This window comes from Brettanomyces bruxellensis, chromosome 4 (assembly GCF_011074885.1).
Source record: "Brettanomyces bruxellensis chromosome 4, complete sequence".
Taxonomy (NCBI): Eukaryota; Fungi; Ascomycota; class Pichiomycetes; order Pichiales; family Pichiaceae; genus Brettanomyces; species Brettanomyces bruxellensis.
Window position 1 is genome coordinate 273,150 of NC_054685.1, and position 18,802 is coordinate 291,951.

At 37.8% G+C, this 18,802-nt stretch overlaps 8 protein-coding genes and 1 non-coding gene across 9 annotated transcripts; 8 read left to right on the forward strand and 1 right to left on the reverse strand.

Annotated features, from left to right (window-relative positions):
• Nucleotides 1-190: 190 nt before the first annotated feature.
• BRETT_001675 (uncharacterized protein) lies at nt 191-1,642 on the forward strand (the record flags this gene model as incomplete). Its single annotated transcript, XM_041280219.1, has 1 exon — nt 191-1,642. One exon carries the CDS (start codon nt 191-193, stop codon nt 1,640-1,642), a length of 1,452 nt encoding a protein of 483 aa, XP_041135102.1.
• A 931-nt stretch (nt 1,643-2,573) lies between these two features.
• On the forward strand, nt 2,574-3,038 carry BRETT_001676 (uncharacterized protein; the record flags this gene model as incomplete). The annotated part of the gene is made up of 1 exon (XM_041280220.1): nt 2,574-3,038. One exon carries the CDS (start codon nt 2,574-2,576, stop codon nt 3,036-3,038), a length of 465 nt encoding a protein of 154 aa, XP_041135103.1.
• Nucleotides 3,039-3,762: 724 nt separating this feature from the next.
• BRETT_001677 (uncharacterized protein) lies at nt 3,763-4,908 on the forward strand (the record flags this gene model as incomplete). Its single annotated transcript, XM_041280221.1, has 1 exon — nt 3,763-4,908. The coding sequence occupies one exon, from the start codon at nt 3,763-3,765 to the stop codon at nt 4,906-4,908; it is 1,146 nt and encodes a 381-aa protein (XP_041135104.1).
• Nucleotides 4,909-5,274: 366 nt separating this feature from the next.
• Nucleotides 5,275-5,714, forward strand: SWS2 (37S ribosomal protein subunit sws2, mitochondrial; the record flags this gene model as incomplete). The annotated part of the gene is made up of 2 exons (XM_041280222.1): nt 5,275-5,325; nt 5,400-5,714. 2 exons carry the CDS (start codon nt 5,275-5,277, stop codon nt 5,712-5,714), a joined length of 366 nt encoding a protein of 121 aa, XP_041135105.1.
• Nucleotides 5,715-6,157: 443 nt separating this feature from the next.
• BRETT_001679 (uncharacterized protein) lies at nt 6,158-6,991 on the forward strand (the record flags this gene model as incomplete). Its single annotated transcript, XM_041280223.1, has 1 exon — nt 6,158-6,991. The coding sequence occupies one exon, from the start codon at nt 6,158-6,160 to the stop codon at nt 6,989-6,991; it is 834 nt and encodes a 277-aa protein (XP_041135106.1).
• A 279-nt stretch (nt 6,992-7,270) lies between these two features.
• On the forward strand, nt 7,271-7,756 carry BRETT_001680 (uncharacterized protein; the record flags this gene model as incomplete). The annotated part of the gene is made up of 1 exon (XM_041280224.1): nt 7,271-7,756. The coding sequence occupies one exon, from the start codon at nt 7,271-7,273 to the stop codon at nt 7,754-7,756; it is 486 nt and encodes a 161-aa protein (XP_041135107.1).
• A 1,032-nt stretch (nt 7,757-8,788) lies between these two features.
• Nucleotides 8,789-11,848, forward strand: BRETT_001681 (uncharacterized protein; the record flags this gene model as incomplete). The annotated part of the gene is made up of 1 exon (XM_041280225.1): nt 8,789-11,848. The coding sequence occupies one exon, from the start codon at nt 8,789-8,791 to the stop codon at nt 11,846-11,848; it is 3,060 nt and encodes a 1,019-aa protein (XP_041135108.1).
• A 1,127-nt stretch (nt 11,849-12,975) lies between these two features.
• On the forward strand, nt 12,976-14,511 carry BRETT_001682 (uncharacterized protein; the record flags this gene model as incomplete). The annotated part of the gene is made up of 1 exon (XM_041280226.1): nt 12,976-14,511. One exon carries the CDS (start codon nt 12,976-12,978, stop codon nt 14,509-14,511), a length of 1,536 nt encoding a protein of 511 aa, XP_041135109.1.
• Nucleotides 14,512-14,686: 175 nt separating this feature from the next.
• BRETT_001683 lies at nt 14,687-14,758 on the reverse strand. The gene has a single exon. It is a non-coding gene; the product is annotated as a tRNA-Pro (tRNA).
• Nucleotides 14,759-18,802: the final 4,044 nt, after the last annotated feature.

An 18,802-nucleotide genomic window follows, 5' to 3' on the forward strand; every position in this document is an offset into this window, starting at 1 on the left:
GCACGACATTTTGCCCCTTTAAGAAGCCTAGTTCGGCTGTTCATACGTTTTCTTTTCCAGTCTCGGATACATTAGTTCAGCAGTATAGGGTATAGTGCAATACTAGCAACTAAGATAGAGTGACATTATATCGTAAGCATACATCTATTGTTTGAAATTGTTCGGAATTTTCTGCCAGGTTGTGTGAATTATGGTCAAAGAGACAAAATTCTACGACTTGCTGCAGATTCCACCAAATGCAGATCCACATCAAATCAAGAAAGCATACAGAGCGTGCGCTCTCAAGTATCATCCAGATAAGGTGAGAAACGTGAATGATGAGACGACTAGACGTAAAAGAACAGAGTTGTTTCAAGAGATGACGAGAGCATATGAAGTTCTTTCTGACGATCAAAAAAGAGCGATATACGACCGTTACGGCGAGGAGGCTGTTAATCAAGGAGTTGTGGCTCAGGAGAATGGCAATTCTCAAGGTATGGCATCACCGGCAGAAAGTTTATTCTCTAATTTCTTTGGGGGAAGCTCTGAAATGCATGGGGGAGGAAGAAGCTTTTTTGACGATGCCTTTAATGCCTTTCAGTCATTTGATCGCGATTTTGATAGTCCGTTTGGTTCTGCAAAGTTCGGTAACTTTGGCCAAAACTTCTTTTCCCATAATCACAATTCTCCTGAAAAAGGTAGAGATATCTACCATACTATTTATTGCACCTTGATGGACTTTTATAACGGGAAGAAGATTAAGCTCAGTTTACTGAGAAAGGTGCAATGTAGTAAATGCCATGGTACCGGGGGACTTCGTCGTGTAACATGTTCTCGATGCAATGGAGCGGGTATCCAAGTTGTCGAACGTAGAATGGGCGGGGTTTACCAACGATCCTCGAGCACTTGTCAACAGTGTGGGGGTTCAGGAGAATATATTCCTGAGGATAGTATTTGTCCCGAGTGTGAAGGCCGGAGGCTAGTTGACAAAAAAGTAATTTTAGAGGTTACCGTTCCGCGTGGTTGTGGGTCTGGTTATCAGATTGTGTTTGCCAAGGGAGCCGACGAAGGAATAAATATCATCCCTGGTGATGTTATTGTCACTCTTAAGGAGAGAAAGAAGGCTCATAAGAAGAATTATAGGATGGCAGGTGTTAAGGATGATGATGAGATGGACTTAAATGAGAAATTCGCCCGCAGCAACGATGACCTTTTGACTACGGTAAAGGTTCCGTTAAGAACGGCTATTTGTGGAGGTGATGTCTCCTTAAAGCATTTAGATGGTAGTGTTCTACACATCTACGTTGATCGTGGGGACCTGCAACATTTTAGCAATATTAGAGTTGTGAAAAATAGAGGAATGCCGATATCTACTAATGAGCCCGGTACCTCCAGCGAAGTTATTGGATACGGTGATTTATATGTGAAGTTTGAGGTGGAGCTCCCAAAACCAGAAGATCTTACAAAAGAGCAGTACACTGCTCTTTCTATGATATTAGCACCAAAAGGGCAGCAACATGATGATGTTGAAATGCTCCCCAACAGGGAGACTGAAGGCATCAGCGAAAAGGGAAACAAGTGTAATGGTAATGATATGATATACTCCTCGCCTGTTGATTCAAAACGAATAAAAGCTTTGGATATAGACTTCCCGGAAGTTTAATGAATAATCGCTTTTGCTGCAACCTATTTTTTCTTCTGTGTGTACTTATATAAATTTTATGTTGATGGATGAATGTACCGACTCGCCGGTTCCATACTCATTGATAAGTTTAGCTTTTTTTGTTTATTTTCGAGTCTAGTTTTTTAGCTTATCTTATCCCAATTGGCTGTATTTTAAAGATTTCCGAGGAGTACAGGAGGGTGAAGTACTGTATATGTATATTATATATATTTTCTATTTTCGAATATTTATTCTCCAATTTTAAATGGAAACTACGAAGGTGATGAGAATTTTGGAAATTGCAGAGAGTAGAGTATCCTAAAAAATACCATCATAGCGCGTACTTGGCCTGGAAAGCACAATGCATATGCACGAAAAGTAAGCGCAGATGATCGGAATTTTATTCTCTTGATATTGACCAGTGAAATTTGAAGTATGATATTAATCGACTAATGGGCAAAAATAGTTCAAAATTTTTTTTTATCCGAACGTGTTTTCTTTGTATACGGATTTTCTGGCAAGCTCTAAACATTTTCTCTTTTTGCCCAACAGTCGAAACCCCCGTTCCCGTTTCATAGTTTTTTTTTCGACCTCTTTCTCTCATCTCACATACTTAATACATAGTTTTTTTATTTTATTTACTTTTCCCTCACTGTTTGACCTCAAATTTAATATTAACTTAAAAAAAGCCCCCTGTCCTTTGTTCGTGCTCTTGTATCCTTAACAAACTTGAGTACCTTTTTTGCGCACAATCAAAAACTAGGAAACCAATTGAACAACCAAAAGTATATTAACAAAATGGAAAAGTTAAGAGAAGTAAGTATATGCTCTTAATATACAAGGATGAATGGTGGCGCATTCTTTTTTTGATCCGCATAGATCAGTGACATGTTTTTGATTCATATACTAATGAATTGCCATTTTAAAGAAAATGAACAAGCTTAAGCTTGATGCCGAAACATGGCAGGAGAAATCGGATGAGCAGACTGAGAAAGTGAAAACTCTTGAGCAGAAGCTTCTTGAAAAGGATAATGAAATCAAGGCATTGACAACCAAGAATCAGACATTAGAGGAGGAGAATGAAAAAGTTAGTGGTGAGCTAGAAGACCTTAAAAAGGTTGCTGGTGAATCCACACAGCTTAAGTCGACAAATGAGAACTATACAAAGAAGAATTCGATGTTGGAGGAAGAATTGGAGGCTTCTGATAAAAATTTGAAGGAAACTACTGCAAAGTTGAGAGAAACTGATGTCAAGGCTGAGCAGTTGGAGAAGAAAGTTGCTTCTCTTGAGGCTGAGAAGGCAGAATTAGAGACTAAATATGATGAACTTGAGGAGAAGTTTAAGAAGGCATCCGACGAGTTGGAGGAGATCAACAAACAGTTGGAGGATATATAAACAGATGGCGCTCCAAGTTTTCATCTCGTTGCAACCATCATATTATCCGTGTGTCTGATATTAGCTGTGATGATAAATACCATGGATACTCAACATTTTGTACTTGGAGAGCGTGTACTTCTCGCTCTTTCCACACATGTATTGGGGAATTGAGCTTTTGTCCCAGTGCGTAGTCGTTTTATACAGTGGTTTTTATATGGCTACTTAGTGTCATGCTTTGTGCTCTTTTCCACTGAGAGAGCATCCTCGTCTTTTGAATGGTATTTCTTTTTTGATTAACTTTTTTTTTCTTCTATATCTTTAGTTTATTAAAATTAATGATCATTACCTGCCCCATATAGTTAACATCATTGTTTATTTATACTCTTTGAACTACTTTTGCTTTTGATGATTGGCTAGCTTAGTGGTAGAACAAATGTTTCTTAATATATTATGAAATCAAACACTAGTGCAGTTCAGAAGCTCAAAATTTTCAGGACATTTGAATTTTCCGAAAATCCTGCAATGGATAAATAAATCTTACCTAGAGCAGGGAAAGGATGTGCGGGAAAAAAAAAAAAACAGCGGGGAAGACAGGAAATGTTAATCAAGGTACTTCAAGTATGTTGTAGCTTGGGAAATGCTGCAATAATAAGTTTAGTTTGTCAAAATTCAAGGCTGTATATTTGGAGTTGAGTTAACGTGCATTTGAGGTCCTATAAATAATAAAGATCAAGTCATCTTAATGACGGAAAACAATAATGAAGAAGGCAGACGCCAACAACGACTGCAACGACAGAATAATTCACTGGCGAGCCCTCCTCCATACTCCGAAGGAGAGACAAGTGTATTACCAGCACTATCCTGCGCGGATTATGGTCCTTCTGGAGACAGCTTTAATAGGCATTTTGAAGAGCTGGGTACGGACGATGAGGACATAGAAATGGATCGAATGCATGTGGGGCAACCTACCCATCCTGAAAATCGAAACATTCTTTTTGGAATTAATTCTACATCGGCAAAAGAATTAACGCATCAGCATAGCTCACTAAAAGAGATTGGTCTTAAAAGGTTGAATCCAAGGCAACATTTTACCGTTGCAATTTCCAGAGATATTTCATTGGTGCTCATCTTGAAAAACTTACTGATATTCTGGACAAAATGGTACAAGATGATTATATCACCTTCTAAGAATTCAAGTTGGACAGCTGTCTGGGCAACCGAGTTTTTTCTTGCAGGTATATGGTGTTTAGTTTCTGCCCTACTTTCATACTGTATTTTGGATGGATTAATGGCTCGATGGATGGTTATGTACACGTTGCAAGGTGCGGTAATACGCATATTGAGTATATCTTTGTTGATTATTTCGCTGATTGAGCTTTTAAACTACATGTTCAACAATCCTAAAAATGAGTTTTGTCTAGCCGCATGGATTATTATTAGCTGTGTCCTTACTTTTATCTTCATAGTGCAAAATTATGTGACTTCGAACCTGAGGTTAAATGAAATCCTCCTTAGGAATGCCAAATCAGAAGGGAATAATCAGTATTCTACAGAAATCGCTTCAATTGGATCTTCTGCCGAAGGGGTCGGAGAGCCTCCCGATGTGTTTACAGATTCTGGTTCATTACATCGAAGAATAGATCACACGTTACAACGAGAATCAACAGGTTCGTGTGCAGAATCGAATAAAAGAAAATTTGAGAAACCCCATAGGACGGTCGATATTTATAACCTTACCGTTTTTGCTGTTGTTCCGATAGGAGTTGCGAGCTTTATCACCATGTGTGGTCTAGTTCGTTTGGTGGTAATACTTAGACTTGATATAGGCCTCAAAATAAGTAAAATCCTTCCTGAGGACACCATCGATGCAGCCTCTCAGTTACTTTAACTCATTGCAGTGTATTATTTATCTTTTCTAGAATTTTTCATTACCTATTCGTCGCTTTAATATCAATATCTCGCTTTATAATTGCTTGTTTTTTTTTCGTATTGCGGTAGGTAATCATAAGGCCGAGTTAAACTTACTCTCCAAGTATTACTCCAGGTGTTTCCACTTTTCGTAAAAACTTTTCCCCTTCCTCCTTGCACCATTCTACCGTTTTTTTTCTTACCTACTTTTTTCACCGTACATGAAAAGAGATGATAATCTATCAGATCAACGTGTAGTCCCACAATCATAAAGGTTCTGACAATAATCAAATAATAGCATTTATTTCGATAAATTGAATTCTGATTGAATTCAGGTGCATTCATAATGGTTGTTCATATTCTCGGTAAGGCCGTTAAGGGCAAAGCGAGGGTTGCAGTAAGTATATCAATTTATATCAGTGAAAATTATCTTTATAAGCAACATCTAACAAATATACTGTTTTTGTTTAGTACGGCCTAGCAGCAACGTTTTATGGAATTGGATTTAACACAGCAACAAGAATATGCTCTAAATTGGGGTTTTACCCGGAAATGAGGGTGCATCAGTTAACTGAGCAACAAGTGATGTCTATAACAAAAGAGCTTTCAGATATGACAATAGAATCGAAGCTTTTATCACAAATAAGATCGAATATTCAACTTAAAAAGGATACTGGCTCCTATGCTGGTCTACGTCACGCCATGGGTCTCCCTGTTAGAGGTCAGAAAACAAGAAATAATGCAAAGACTGCAAGAAAGCTCAATCGTTTGGACAGAAAGCGTTGAATGTAGACTGTCTTTGTTATTTATTTGTGATTGATCATAGTTTATACATGCCTTGTACATATATAACATATTACTTTGAAAAGTTTCATACAGCAGAAGTTCAAATGCGCAACTGTTTATTTGTCTTCCGTAGATCGTATAAGAATGAGTGGGGCGGTTCTTTATTTTATTTGCACGTAAGCATTACTTAATATATATATATATCTCTATCTAAATGTTCCAGCTTATAAAAATATGCGAAGCTCTCCAGTTGTGCAAAATGTTGAGCTCATGTTCATTTTTCTTTTTGGGATGCGGTAACATTTTAAACAGAGAAGAAAAAAAAAGTACATCAGCGAGCTGAACGTCTGCCCTTCCCAATTTACTTAATTCTCTCCTAACAGTAAACTTTATCTTATTAGACCGATTGCAGCTTGTTGGCAAGGATTTTTAAGTAAACAAGAATGACATTCTTTTGTGGTATTGGAAAAAGTATAAAATTCTATACTAAGGGCTTTTTTGCCTTGACGCTTTTGTTACTCAGTGCCACGTATGGTGTTTTATGTTCTCTCGTTATGTCATTGGTTGGGCAAAGGCAGTATGCCCAATACAGTGTTGCAAGAGTGTATTATGCGCTTCTCAGTTTCTTCATGGGTCTCAAAATTGAGGTGGACAGACCAGAATTGTTAACAAAGTTACCTGCTCTGTTGATTTCAAATCATCAATCGGAAATGGATATCTACATTTTGGGCAGAGTATTCCCTCCAAAGTGTGTTATTACGGCGAAGAATTCATTGAAATATGTTCCATTCCTTGGATGGTTCATGTATTTGTCGGGTACATTCTTTTTAGTGAGGCATAACAAGAAGAAGGATGTTTCAACTTTGAATCGTGCACTTGCCCAGCTCAAGCAGAGAAAAGGTGGTCTTTACATGTTTCCTGAAGGAACTAGATCGTATGCTACAAGGCCCACATTACTGCCATTTAAGAAGGGTGCATTTCACTTGGCCATTCAGGGCCAGATCCCTATCATTCCAATCGTGGTCTCTAACACGTCCAATATCTACTCTATGAAGTTAAAAAACTTTAATCGTGGAACCGTTAAAATCAAGATTCTCGACCCTATCCCTACAGTTGGATTAACAAAGGACGATGTTCCAAAACTTTGCCTTGACACGGAAAAGAAGATGAGAGAGGCAATCACAGATTTAGGAATGAGTGTTCTTTCCGGTGGTGAAAGAAAGAAAGTTAATGACCACGAAAATATTGATGAAACGACAACACTTCTCGACCATTAGATGCGATTTAAGTACAGATACGGTTTTATTTTTTGATTTTTTTTATATAACTTGACTAATACCGAGATATGACGAAATGAACTTAACGGTAACGTAGAAAGGTATTAATTGATTATTGAAGGCCAGATATCTTTTCCATTTGTGGTGTGCGGGTGTGCCCTGTTTTCATAGAATCTGCTGAAGGGAGAAAGTTAATCTGAGAATTGTAGGTAAATTAGTTCTTGTTCATACTTGTTATAATTATTTAACAAATGAATACACATTCAAAAATCGTTCATAATGTGGTTTTGGAATGCAGAAAAGGAGGCTAGTGATGCACAATCTTCTTTGAAAAGTCCTCCGGATGATGTGGAAGAGGCAGCTGAGGTTTTAAACAGAGCACTTAAAGGGGATATCAATGACAAAGGCACAAAAGACGCTATAGCGTCACATCAAACATCGCAATCAACCAAAAGCATGAGAGATCTTGCGAATATAAGGGCAAAATCAATAAAATTAAGTGAATTTCCAAAAGAAATGTCATGTCTTACCGCTATGGATGAACTTTTAGAATGCATGTCTATGGGAGGACAAATAAGAAATTATTACAGGTACGGGGACTTCACGATGTGCGACAAACAAACAAAGAAGTTGGATTTTTGTATTAGAAATAAGGGTAAACCTAATGAGGTGAAAGAGGAAAATGTGCAGCGATATTATAAAGACAGGCTCATTGAGAAATTGAAAAGAGGAAGTAGTGAAGATGTATGGGAGTCGAGGAAATAGGTAAAGCTCTAAGGATCGCTTAATTCCGTGATCATGAGAGTAAAAGCATGTACATATACAATAATAGATATCATTACATTCTTACCGTAAATAAGAAACTGTTTTCCAATATTTACACTAGATAAAAGCATATTATTATTAGCCGACATTTCTGCAGCTGTAAGGATGTTCATCCGACCTTATTTCAAGTATAGAGGTTCCTTCCTGATTTCTTGTACTGAACCTTGTTGTTACTTAGAGAATGGTTCAAATTGTAATACAACTCAAATAAACTTTTGGCATAACTCGAATAGGTAAATGTTACAAAATGTGACTGCGTTATCTGTTTTACCCGAATTAGTATAATGTAATTAAAGGTTATTTAATTTTGTTCAGTATAAATGTGCATTCATACCTCGGCGTTTACTCAGTAACAAATTACCTCGCTACAGTAGCTTTTTTTTTTTTTTTTTTTGATTGTTCATCTCAAAATCTGAAACATTTGGAAATGAAAAATTTAATGGGCCCTAATTCAAGATATATTTCCTAATCTGGGTTAAAGATTATACTTGAGGTTTCATATTTATCACCAAATTGTTTAATGGTGTACAGTTAAAAGAAATGTCGTATTGTTCTTATAATATTTTTAATGCAAATAGTTAATAACAATTTGAGAATATGTTGCTTGCTTACGAACGAGTTGTTATTATAATAACATGCAGAAATCTGTATTTCATGCTTGATCCTAGTGATGCATCTCCGGGTTCGATCGAATAAATATTAATTAGCGGAAGAGCCCAAATTTTTTTTTTTCCAATATTTTCCTTATAAATTGATAAAGTCCTGCAAATGCAGATCAGTAAACATTTTTATTTCTGAATATATTCACCATTTGATATTCATTTTGAAACGTTTCTTGTTAAAAGTATCGTCAGCGTATTCGCCGTGATCAGATCAAGCTTGATTTGATCTCTTTTTTTTTTTTTTTCTTCCTTGTTTGTTATCCATCTTATTTCATGGTCTTCAATTAGTGCAGGTTCACTATAAAGAAAAATGCGTCACACTGTCCTACCCCTCATTAAACATATAAGTTCGACAATTTCTCACTCCACGCATTCTTCACCTCGTGTTGGTGATGGAATGCGTGCTGATTTTTCAACGCCAAAATCGGCTTTCTCAACACAGTCACCATCTGATTCTCTTTATTCGGGCCGGGATCCATATGAGCCATCGTCTACCAGAACGACTCCTCTGAGACCAAAAATTAACCTCAAGAGAAGAACCCAAATATCCCCGAATGAAACATGTTGTTTCTGCTTGGAACCTGTGATAATTTGTTTTGATGGTGAAGAATTTTTAGAATTAACATGTGGTCATTTTATTCATTTTGACTGTATGGTTGAGTTGCACGAGTCCGAAAAGGAACAATTGTTCCCTTCTTCAAAGGATAATTTGTTTGATGCAGATTTAGAATCATCATTCTCTGTGATCTGCCCAATCTGCGCAAAGAAGGCTTTTTGTGCCCATGGTGAGTTGGAAGATAAGCTTTTAAAAACCAAGCTGTTGAATTCTGCAAAAGCATGGATAAGTACCGATTTGCAATCTGAGACTGCTACGCCTACAAGCGCTCCAGAACTACCTGAAGCGCAGTCTACCATGTCTGATTCATCTTTTACGCCATTAAAGACTCCGGAAAGTCAGATTGGTGATCGGTTTTGGGATAATATGAAAGAACAGGTTGTCACTGCTCCGCAGAAATCTTCAGATTCCTTGCAGGAACCATTATCTGCAACAATGCCACTCTTTGCCGAAAAGTCATCATTGTGTTTACCATCGCCATCAACTGTTGATACTTCCTCTTCGTTAAGTAATCCAAAATTGGTCAAGGTGTCTTTGAATCCGGAAGAAACATGTATATCTCTAGATGATATGTCTGCAGATGGACATAATGAATATCTTTTATCTGCGGTTATTAATATAAAGACTGCTGCTTTCGAGCCCCTACCGATAAATCAACCGAAGACTGAAAAAATTATAACAGATGTGAACAAAAGCAAGATTCTGAATTCTTTGTTGGATGTCTTGAAATCACGGTTGAGCGAAAACGATCAACAGAAATTGGATGTCGCAAATTTTGGCCCATTGGTTTTGTTCGATTATATGAACTCGATCAGTTATACTGGAGTATCATATCATTGGCCGTTGATTATGCTGTTTGAGTTTGCGCTTATTGTCTTAAATTCGGAAGCAAGTGAAGTTATATTGGCTCAAAAATTGGGTGAGGGTGATATTATCTCTTCTGTTTACACGAATCATAAAAACGACACAATCCTAATAAATATGACAACTTTGCAGTTGCCCGAGATTCGACTTGAAACTGATGGTAAAGTCATGCTGCAAAAATGGAGCAATGTGCTTAAACATTTCGTCAACAACGATCAGTGTGAGATTCCAAACAGAGCTGACGCAACCGTTATTGGGGCGAGATTTCATGGCAATGGTCCGAGTGATCATGTACCATGTGTTCTAATGACTACTAATGCTTGGGGCTTAATTTCTGATCGAGATGACAGCATACCAGATGAAATCCAGAAAATTAACAAGCTGGAATCGAATGGTCTTGAGTTGCCTTTTGAGTATATAAACAAAAGATTACCGAAACCTGAAAGAGCATCGCTCAAGCTCATTTTGGTTTTGCCGATGGTGAAGAGCAAGGAGTCTGAGTTGACTGATGGGCAATATGCAAGTAAAATACGTCAAGTCATAAAATGTGTCTTTGATAAACTTGAAGATGGTGATAGTGTGGGTCTCGTATTTGTTGGTCAGAAAGCTTTACAAGACAGTAATCTTGGGCATTATTATGGTTTAGTAGGCAAGTCATGGCCGGGTTGGAAGGATATTTTGAGTAGCATAACTGCAGAAAGTGTTTCCCAACATGAAGAAGGAAATTCACAATGGACTGAAGGTTTAAAGTATGTGAATACTCTTCTTAAAGTTGGATTTGAACAAGAAGATAAGACGATACGGCACTTAGTATTTGTCACAACGCAAGCAATAGATGATTCGTGTTTCTCTATTCCAGCCTTCATGGAAAATGAACATAATATACAGAACCCATTTTGTGAAACTTCGCAACCTAATAAGACATCAGTCCCTATCGATATGGCGATCAATCAAATATGCTCCAAATATCATGCGTCGTTTTCTTCTATTCTTATGGCTGATGAATTCAGATATACCTTGAGTCAATATATGACCAATCATCTAGTATTGAATGGAACGAAAGCAGATATGAAGTATAATAATTTTTTACGGGAATTCCTTGTTCTTGATCTCGCTGACTTAGAGGCTACGGTTGAAAGTATTTTAGGCCATTTAAATAATGCTACGGTAAAGAATCTTGATATTTCGTTAGCAACCCCAAGTGGAATAGAGTTGAGGGAATTCGAATTTGATGGCGAAATGGTGAAGTCTGAAAGCAGCGATTCACTTCGCATACACATTATCAATTTGGAGTCTGGATATAATGTATCTTTAATGTTTAAGGTCGCAATCCAACTTGATCGGTTGGACCACAAGATTTTAGAAAAAGGAGGAAAAGTATCGGTCGCCGTGGCCAAGTCCTCAATGCTGGCATTGCAATCAACGGCTGAGGTCTGTACAATCAGTCCGCTAGATATTAGAATTATGCCAGTGGGAAAAAATATTGATGCTACGCAATTGAACCTAACAATCAGAAATTCATTTGATGTTAGGGATGTCGAATTACCCATAGTTTCTGGGTCAAGATCTGTCAAGGATGTCTGCTTCATGAAAAGAAAGATGCAATTTATGGTGTTAGACGTGTTGAAAAAATACATTTTTGGTGCAAGTAAGTTTGACCATGCCCAAAAGGAGGCAATAATGGTACATCTAACAGACTTAGTGAGCAAATTGGACAATTTGGAAAATTCTTGTAATAATTCTGGCGGTTCAAGCATGGGTATTGACGTATTTAAGAACTGGGTAAACACCTTAACGGAGTTACTCGAGGAGTGTAAAGAAGGCTACTCCTTACGAAATTATCAATTAAGCAATTATAGGTGCTTCAATTATTACTTGCGAACCGTCTAATTTATCACATATACAAATTTCATACAGTTAAATATAATTTTTTTGTTGTCAATAGCAGTCACAAATTGAAAAAAGTTGTCTCTTGCATTTTACATTTCACACATATTAGTGCTAACAATCGGAGTCGTTTCAATTGTAGTTTATTTTACAGCGTGACTAGTAAAGAGGATGGTTGTAAAATTTCCGTTAGTACAATGAATAAAATTCTTTGCGAACAATAGCTATCTACAAGAGAAAAAAAAAAAAGGCCTAATTTTTTGTGATGAAATATTTTCTCCCGCAATGTTTAATAATTTATCCGCTAATCATAAATTCATAAATGCGATCTGCCAAGCAAAAGTCAGCCGCCGCAAACGGAAATTGTTGTCGCGCGCTCCTCAAACCAAAACAAGATTCAATAAATGATCAATTGGCGTCAAATATACAAGCAGTCGGCAAAAGTCATGATTAAAATGTGTCGTTAGGAAAAAGTTTACAAATTTTTGTCAAGTCGCTAGTCAGTCTAAGTTCCATATCGTGAATCACTCACTCGCTTAGTAACCTGAAGTGCAAATTTTTTATATGTTGTCTTTGATTGCCTCACGTTTGGTTTGATTTGAGAGAATATTTATTGAGTCTGTAGGAAAATGCTACTATATGTGGGTACGATGAAATGCTGTTTTCTGGCAATACACCAATTTAATGATTATCCGCTAGCATTCATTCTTCCGATTTAATTTTTGCCGCATTAAAAACACCGGGTTTTTTTTGGTCACTCGTATTTTTCGCTCCCTTTTTTCACTTTTCGAATTTATTATTTTCATCCTTTGGGTGAAGATACAAAACTTATTGTTAGTGTAACGGAGATTACCATTTAACAATGCAAGGAATTTTGGTACCTTAATGTGGTTTAATTGATGTCAGAAATAGTAGTGAGAAATACATGACCATCGGTCACTGTTACATGAAAGGTAGTACCCTTTTGACGATAAAGCCGTATTTTTTTTTTCAGCTACAAACTATTTAAATACTAATGGGTAGAGCTTTCTTTCAGTGCTAATCCTAATGATGAAGATGCTGCTAATAAAAAGAAGATTAATTCGAGCCGACCCAAGATTAGGTTGCACATTCAATTTTGTTTTGAAGAAATGAGTTCACGTGCTTCAACAATTACTAAGCGTTCTACAGAATTTTCCATTGCGGAAGATCGAACAACAGAAAATGGTGGCGCCAAGCTGGATTTTTCGGGCAAGGCGATCAAGCATTATGTTATCACAAGGTTTACCGATCTTATTCCTTCGAAGAGAATGATTCAAGCGAACAAGAGATTGATGAACCCAATTCCAGCTTTAAGAGAAATGAACAAAAAGCAATGGCTTATGTTTTCATCCGCATTTTTGGCATGGATGTGGGTTGCATATGATTTCTTCACTATTTCGCTTAATATTTCTAATCTTTCCGAGGAGTTCAATCTTCCTGTAAAGAGTATAACTTGGGGCATTACTCTAGTGTTGATGGTTCGCACGGTTGGTAGCATAATGTTTGGCTATTTGGGTGATCGTTATGGAAGAAAATGGCCTTTGGTTCTTAACATGGGACTTGTGTGCATTCTTCAAATAGGTACTGGATTTGTGAAAAATTACAAGGAGTTTTTAGCAGTGAGAGCATTGTTTGGTGTTTTGTTGGGAGGTGTTTATGGTAATGCTGCAGCTACAGCTCTAGATGACTGCCCTAATGATGCCAGAGGATTTATATCCGGTTTTCTTCAACAAGGATATACGTTTGGCTACTTAATGGCCGTTATCTTCAAGAGAGCAATTGCCGACAATTCCAGTTATGGATGGAAGTCTACCTTTTGGTTTGGTTCTGGAATCAGTTTTTTGATCATGATATTCAGATGTCTTTTACCTGAAACAGATAGCTTTATTAAGTCTCAGGAGCTTGCTAGATACAAGAAGGAGAATAACATTCAAGACAAGAGCTTTTCACAAACTGCTAAGGAGGCTTGTAGAGAGTACTGGTTAATTATGATTTACTTGGTCCTTTTTGCAGCAGGTTTCAACTTCATATCTCATAGTTCCCAAGATATGTACCCAACCTTGTTGACTGTTCAATACTCGTTTTCCGAAGATAGATCTACTGTTACTAACTGTGTTGCCAATATTGGTGCTATGTTTGGCGGTATAATTATGGGACATGCCTCCAGTATTTTTGGAAGAAGGTTTATTATTATCATTTGTTGTATTGCTGGTGGTGCTTTAATTTATCCTTGGGCTTTTACTAAAGGATCTGCTATTAATGTCGGAGCTTTCTTTTTACAATTTTGTGTTCAGGGTGCTTGGGGTGCAGTTCCGATTCAATTATCTGAACTTGCACCTCCTCAATTTAGAGCATTTGTTGTTGGTCTTGCTTACCAACTAGGAAATTTAGCGTCTTCAGCTTCATCTACAATCGAGACAACCATAGGTGAGCAGTTCCCTATCACATTAAAAGATGGTAAGAAAACATTTGATTATGCCAAGGTTATGGCTATCTTTGTTGGTTGTGTGTTTGCTTACATTATCATTGTCACGTTTCTGGGTCCTGAAAGGAGAAACTATTCTTTTGATGGGGATGACGAATCAAATGATGAATATGAAGATAAAGAGGTCACGGTGCCCAAAGACAAAACCTCCATGGTTTGAATACTAAATTGTTTGTATATATACTCCCGTTGTGCTGGCACAACCACTAATAGAGATAATTCAATTTTAATATATTTAAAAATAAACAATCAATAGTACAGAAATTCGATTGTTATTTTCTGTTGTTGAATTAATTTGATTCAAATCATATAAGGGATTTCTACGCAAAAAATAAGGGGTCAACTGGGAATTGAACCCAGGGCCTCCTGCACCCAAAGCAGGAATCATACCACTAGACCATTAACCCCACTACAAAATTTAAACCCTCTTTGTAAATGGTCGGACTGAAGGTAACAAAATATTATTTTTTAATAACCTGAAGTATAAGGATTCTTTAGATGATTACCAAATCCGTCTAAAGATATATATTAGATTAATAAGATTGTTATCTGATACTTCTCGTATCTTTCCTTCTTCAGATTTCTTTGTTGGAGTTAAGAGAGACCTTATGAGTTACTCCCGGGCTTTAGCTATCAAACTCCTTCTTTAATAGAACTAATAAGAACCTAGCAGTCGGGGAGATTCAGACAATTGTAAGGTCGGTTACCTAAGTGGGTGGATATAAATGTACCAAGTGGTCTGTGTGATAATGTTAATGCCTTTAACATTCTAACAATTGTGTATGTATCACCATAGAAGAAAATGAATTTACTTCCTTTACTCTGTTACCATCAAAGTGGAGTCGAACTAGTTGTATTGCAAAATAGGCTATCGGGTCTCGTCCCTTCGTAGAAGAAACAAGTTATATAAAAAGAGGTAAAGTAAAGTAAAAATAAAAAGGAAAATAAAGTGAGGTAATCATACATAATWAAAAAAAAAGATTTAATTCTCAGAAACAGAATTATGATCGCGCATAATTATTTTTCTGCTGATTCCCTAACATACACAGTTAGTGCATTTTATCCAGGATTGTCTCTATTAGATATTATTCTAAATCTTCGTTATTTTAGAATAAGTTCAGATCTCAAAACAAATAAATCTAATGACATATAATAATAGATTACCTAATACTAGGTAATATTCTCATATGTCCGACACGCTCCCTTGATTTGTAGCATCTGAATAATCATGCTCCTTAACTTACCCAATACCTTGGTAGTAATAGGTTTAGTAAGAATATCAGCTAACTGGTCCTTCGTACTAACGTGTTTGATAATGAAACGCTTCTCTTCAAATCGTTCTTCTAAACATTTCWACCTGACAGCGTATGGCTTTGATTTTGGTGAAAAGTTACCATAAACTATCGTATCAACAGCGGATTTGTTATCCACTAAAAGTTCAGGATAWTTTCCTTCGCCTTGATAAGCGGACATGAACTTCATGAGAGGGTGAAACCATTCAAGCTCATTAGAAAGTAGGTAAATTGCCTGAAGTTCCGCCTCAGTAGATGACTTGCAGACCAATGGGGTATACTGGCACTTCCAATAGAGAGGTGCATCCGAAAACATGATGAGAAATCCGTTCATGGACTTCCTTGTAATCGGATCTTGAGCATAGTCACTATCTGAGTAGCAAATCAAATGATCCATTTTAGTTTCCGAAGTGTGTTGATAAATGATAGATTTGAAACGACTATGATAGAGGTAGTTTAAAACATGTTTCAACTGATCAACGACTAGACGATGAGGATACGTCGAAAAACGCGCTAAGTAATCAACAGCATAAGCAATATCAGGCCTTGTCATAACCGCGACGTATAATAAACAACCAATTTTGCGTCGAAAATCACTGACTGCCTTATTAAGCATCTCCTTAGTAGCTTCTAACGGATGTTCCGCAGTATCGAAGTAGAAATTTTGGACTTAACGGAGTAGCACAGCTTCTAGCAAAAGTAAGGTGAAGCTTCTCAACGAATTCTTCGATATAGGCAGACTGACATAGCTTAATCTTTTTCACACGACCATCCTTTAAGATCAATCCCCAAAAACTTCTGTAAATTGGTCTTCTTATCAGGTTGGATCGTTTTAAGCTCATATTTACCAGATATATGTTTGTAAACTTTGTCCAGTATAGCTTTATTCGAAGCGCCAACAATAATGTCATCCACAAATAAACCAACAACGCAATCGACTTTTCCATTCCGATTCTTATGAATGTAGGTGGATGGAAAAGGGTGGGAACTTTCAAAATTAATTTTGGCCAAATGTTTCTGAATTTCCTTATGCCACAAATTGCCCGATTGCTTGAGACCATATAAAGCTTTGTTAAGCTTATAGACCACCCTCATGCCGGATGGCACTTTTGCATGCCTTGTGTGGGTAGAATACCCTTGAGGCTGATAAATGTACAATTCGGTATCAATAGGACTGTATAGATAAGCAGTTTTGACATCAAACTGAGCCATAAACCAATGCTGAGTAGCAATAAGAGCAAAAATCGCTCTCATGATCTCTGGTCGAAGAGTTGGAGAAAATGTAATTGAATATGTATTCTCCTTCTGGTGATCACCGCGAGCAACGAGACGTGCTTTGCGTCGACCATCAGATTTAACGGTAAAAACCCAACTTGTGGAGACGCAGCAATTCAAAATTTTCGGATCATCTGTAAGAATTGGATTGCGATCCCATGTGTTATGTATATGATGAGAGTGAAACTACTCGTCATCAATTGCTGCCTTCCATTTTGCAGCGTCCTTGCTGCACATCGCTTGTTTGTAACCTTTCGGATTAGCTGCGAGATAAATGTCGCTTAACAACACTTGAAAAATCCGTGGCTTCTTCCGAGCAACCATATAGGTACGCTCAGGAGCAGAAGATTCGCCAGGAGTGCTGTTAATCAACGGCACCGAGGAACGGGTGTCCCCATTCACAAGATCATCATAAGTATGTTTTCTTGATAAACGAGTTCCAGTCCTAAAAGGCTCTAAGGAAGAGAATTTGGACTTGTTCAAACGGCTTGAACCCTTCTCGGTCTTCACTTTTTCACCAGCAGAAGTCGCAGGAATCACTTGAAATGATATCTTATGGCCAGAGGATCCGGATTTGTCCGCCAAAGTATCATGAGGTGAAGTAACTTGAGGTAACTTAGAGTGATTGACTTCTCCATCCAATGACGAGTTGAGTAATGCTCGATCATCTTCATGTTCTGCTTGTAAAGGGATGTTAAGATGCCTGGTCGTAGTATGATGCTTGGACTCCGTGTGATTGTGTCCAGTTAGTCTCTGATAATCCTTTTCACCAGCATTTAAACTTGGTGAATCAGAAACTGCAAATTTCTCAGGTTCGACCACGGGCAACGGACGATTTAACGTGCTCAGTGCTTCCATATTTTCAGGAACTGTCACTCTGGAAGTAGCAAGATTGTTCGATTCCTTTCCACCGACAACAGGGTTGTCGTCAGTAGAAGTTGCAGTAGATCTCTCAGCTTTAACGTTCTCCTTAGGAGCTTGGGGCATTGAATGCTTCGCTCCCTTAATCTTACCAGCATGACCAACCATAGGTGAACGCTTCGCATTAGGAGCGGGCTTCGATGAAACTTTCTTGGGTTTAGTACCCTTGGCAGGCTTCTTAAAGTTTGGCTTCCTGTAATGCAGTTGAGGAGTTGAGTGATCTCCTGCATCCAAGTCGAAAAGCATAGTAGTTTCCGCTGTAGGCTTCTCGTCTGATGCTTGGATAGTCTGAGGTTCCTCTGAGTTTGAGACTTCACGTAAGTCGGCAGCGCTCTCAATATCATCAGAGTAGTCCTCAGACGTAGAAGAAGTAGTAGACAGTATGTCTGAATTATCATCTGAATCTGGCACCCAGTCAGAATCACTTTCGTAGTCATCGTCTGAACTGGATACAATTGGACTGCCAGCACGCAATGTGGGCTCTGTCACAATCGAATGATCATCATCTTCAGATAGCTCGGTCTCCATAGCAGCATCGTCGTAGAGCTTTCTGTCAACAGGAATAGATGACGCATTCTGACCTTCAGATAATCCAACAATACTCGGCACCTCAGAAGAAATATCACTTGATGCATCATCAGCAGATAGATCGGCAAAAATCTCAATTCTTGGATCATAAAGTGACTGCAATGAATCATCCACGCGTGATTGAGGTGTAAGAAAATAGTCTGTATAAAGTACAGACGGGTTCATAAATTGAACATGGCGTGTATCCGTAAATGTACCGTAACGTGTGTCTCCTGGCGTATTCGGGATGAAGACTTGGCAACCAAAGGTTTCATTGCTCCATCCAAGATATATGCCCTGAACAGCCCTTTCCCCAAGCTTAGGTGTGTATTTCGGAGGGTAAGTAACCTCACAAAGTTCACCAAAGATATGCAAATCCTTAGTTTTGGGAGACAT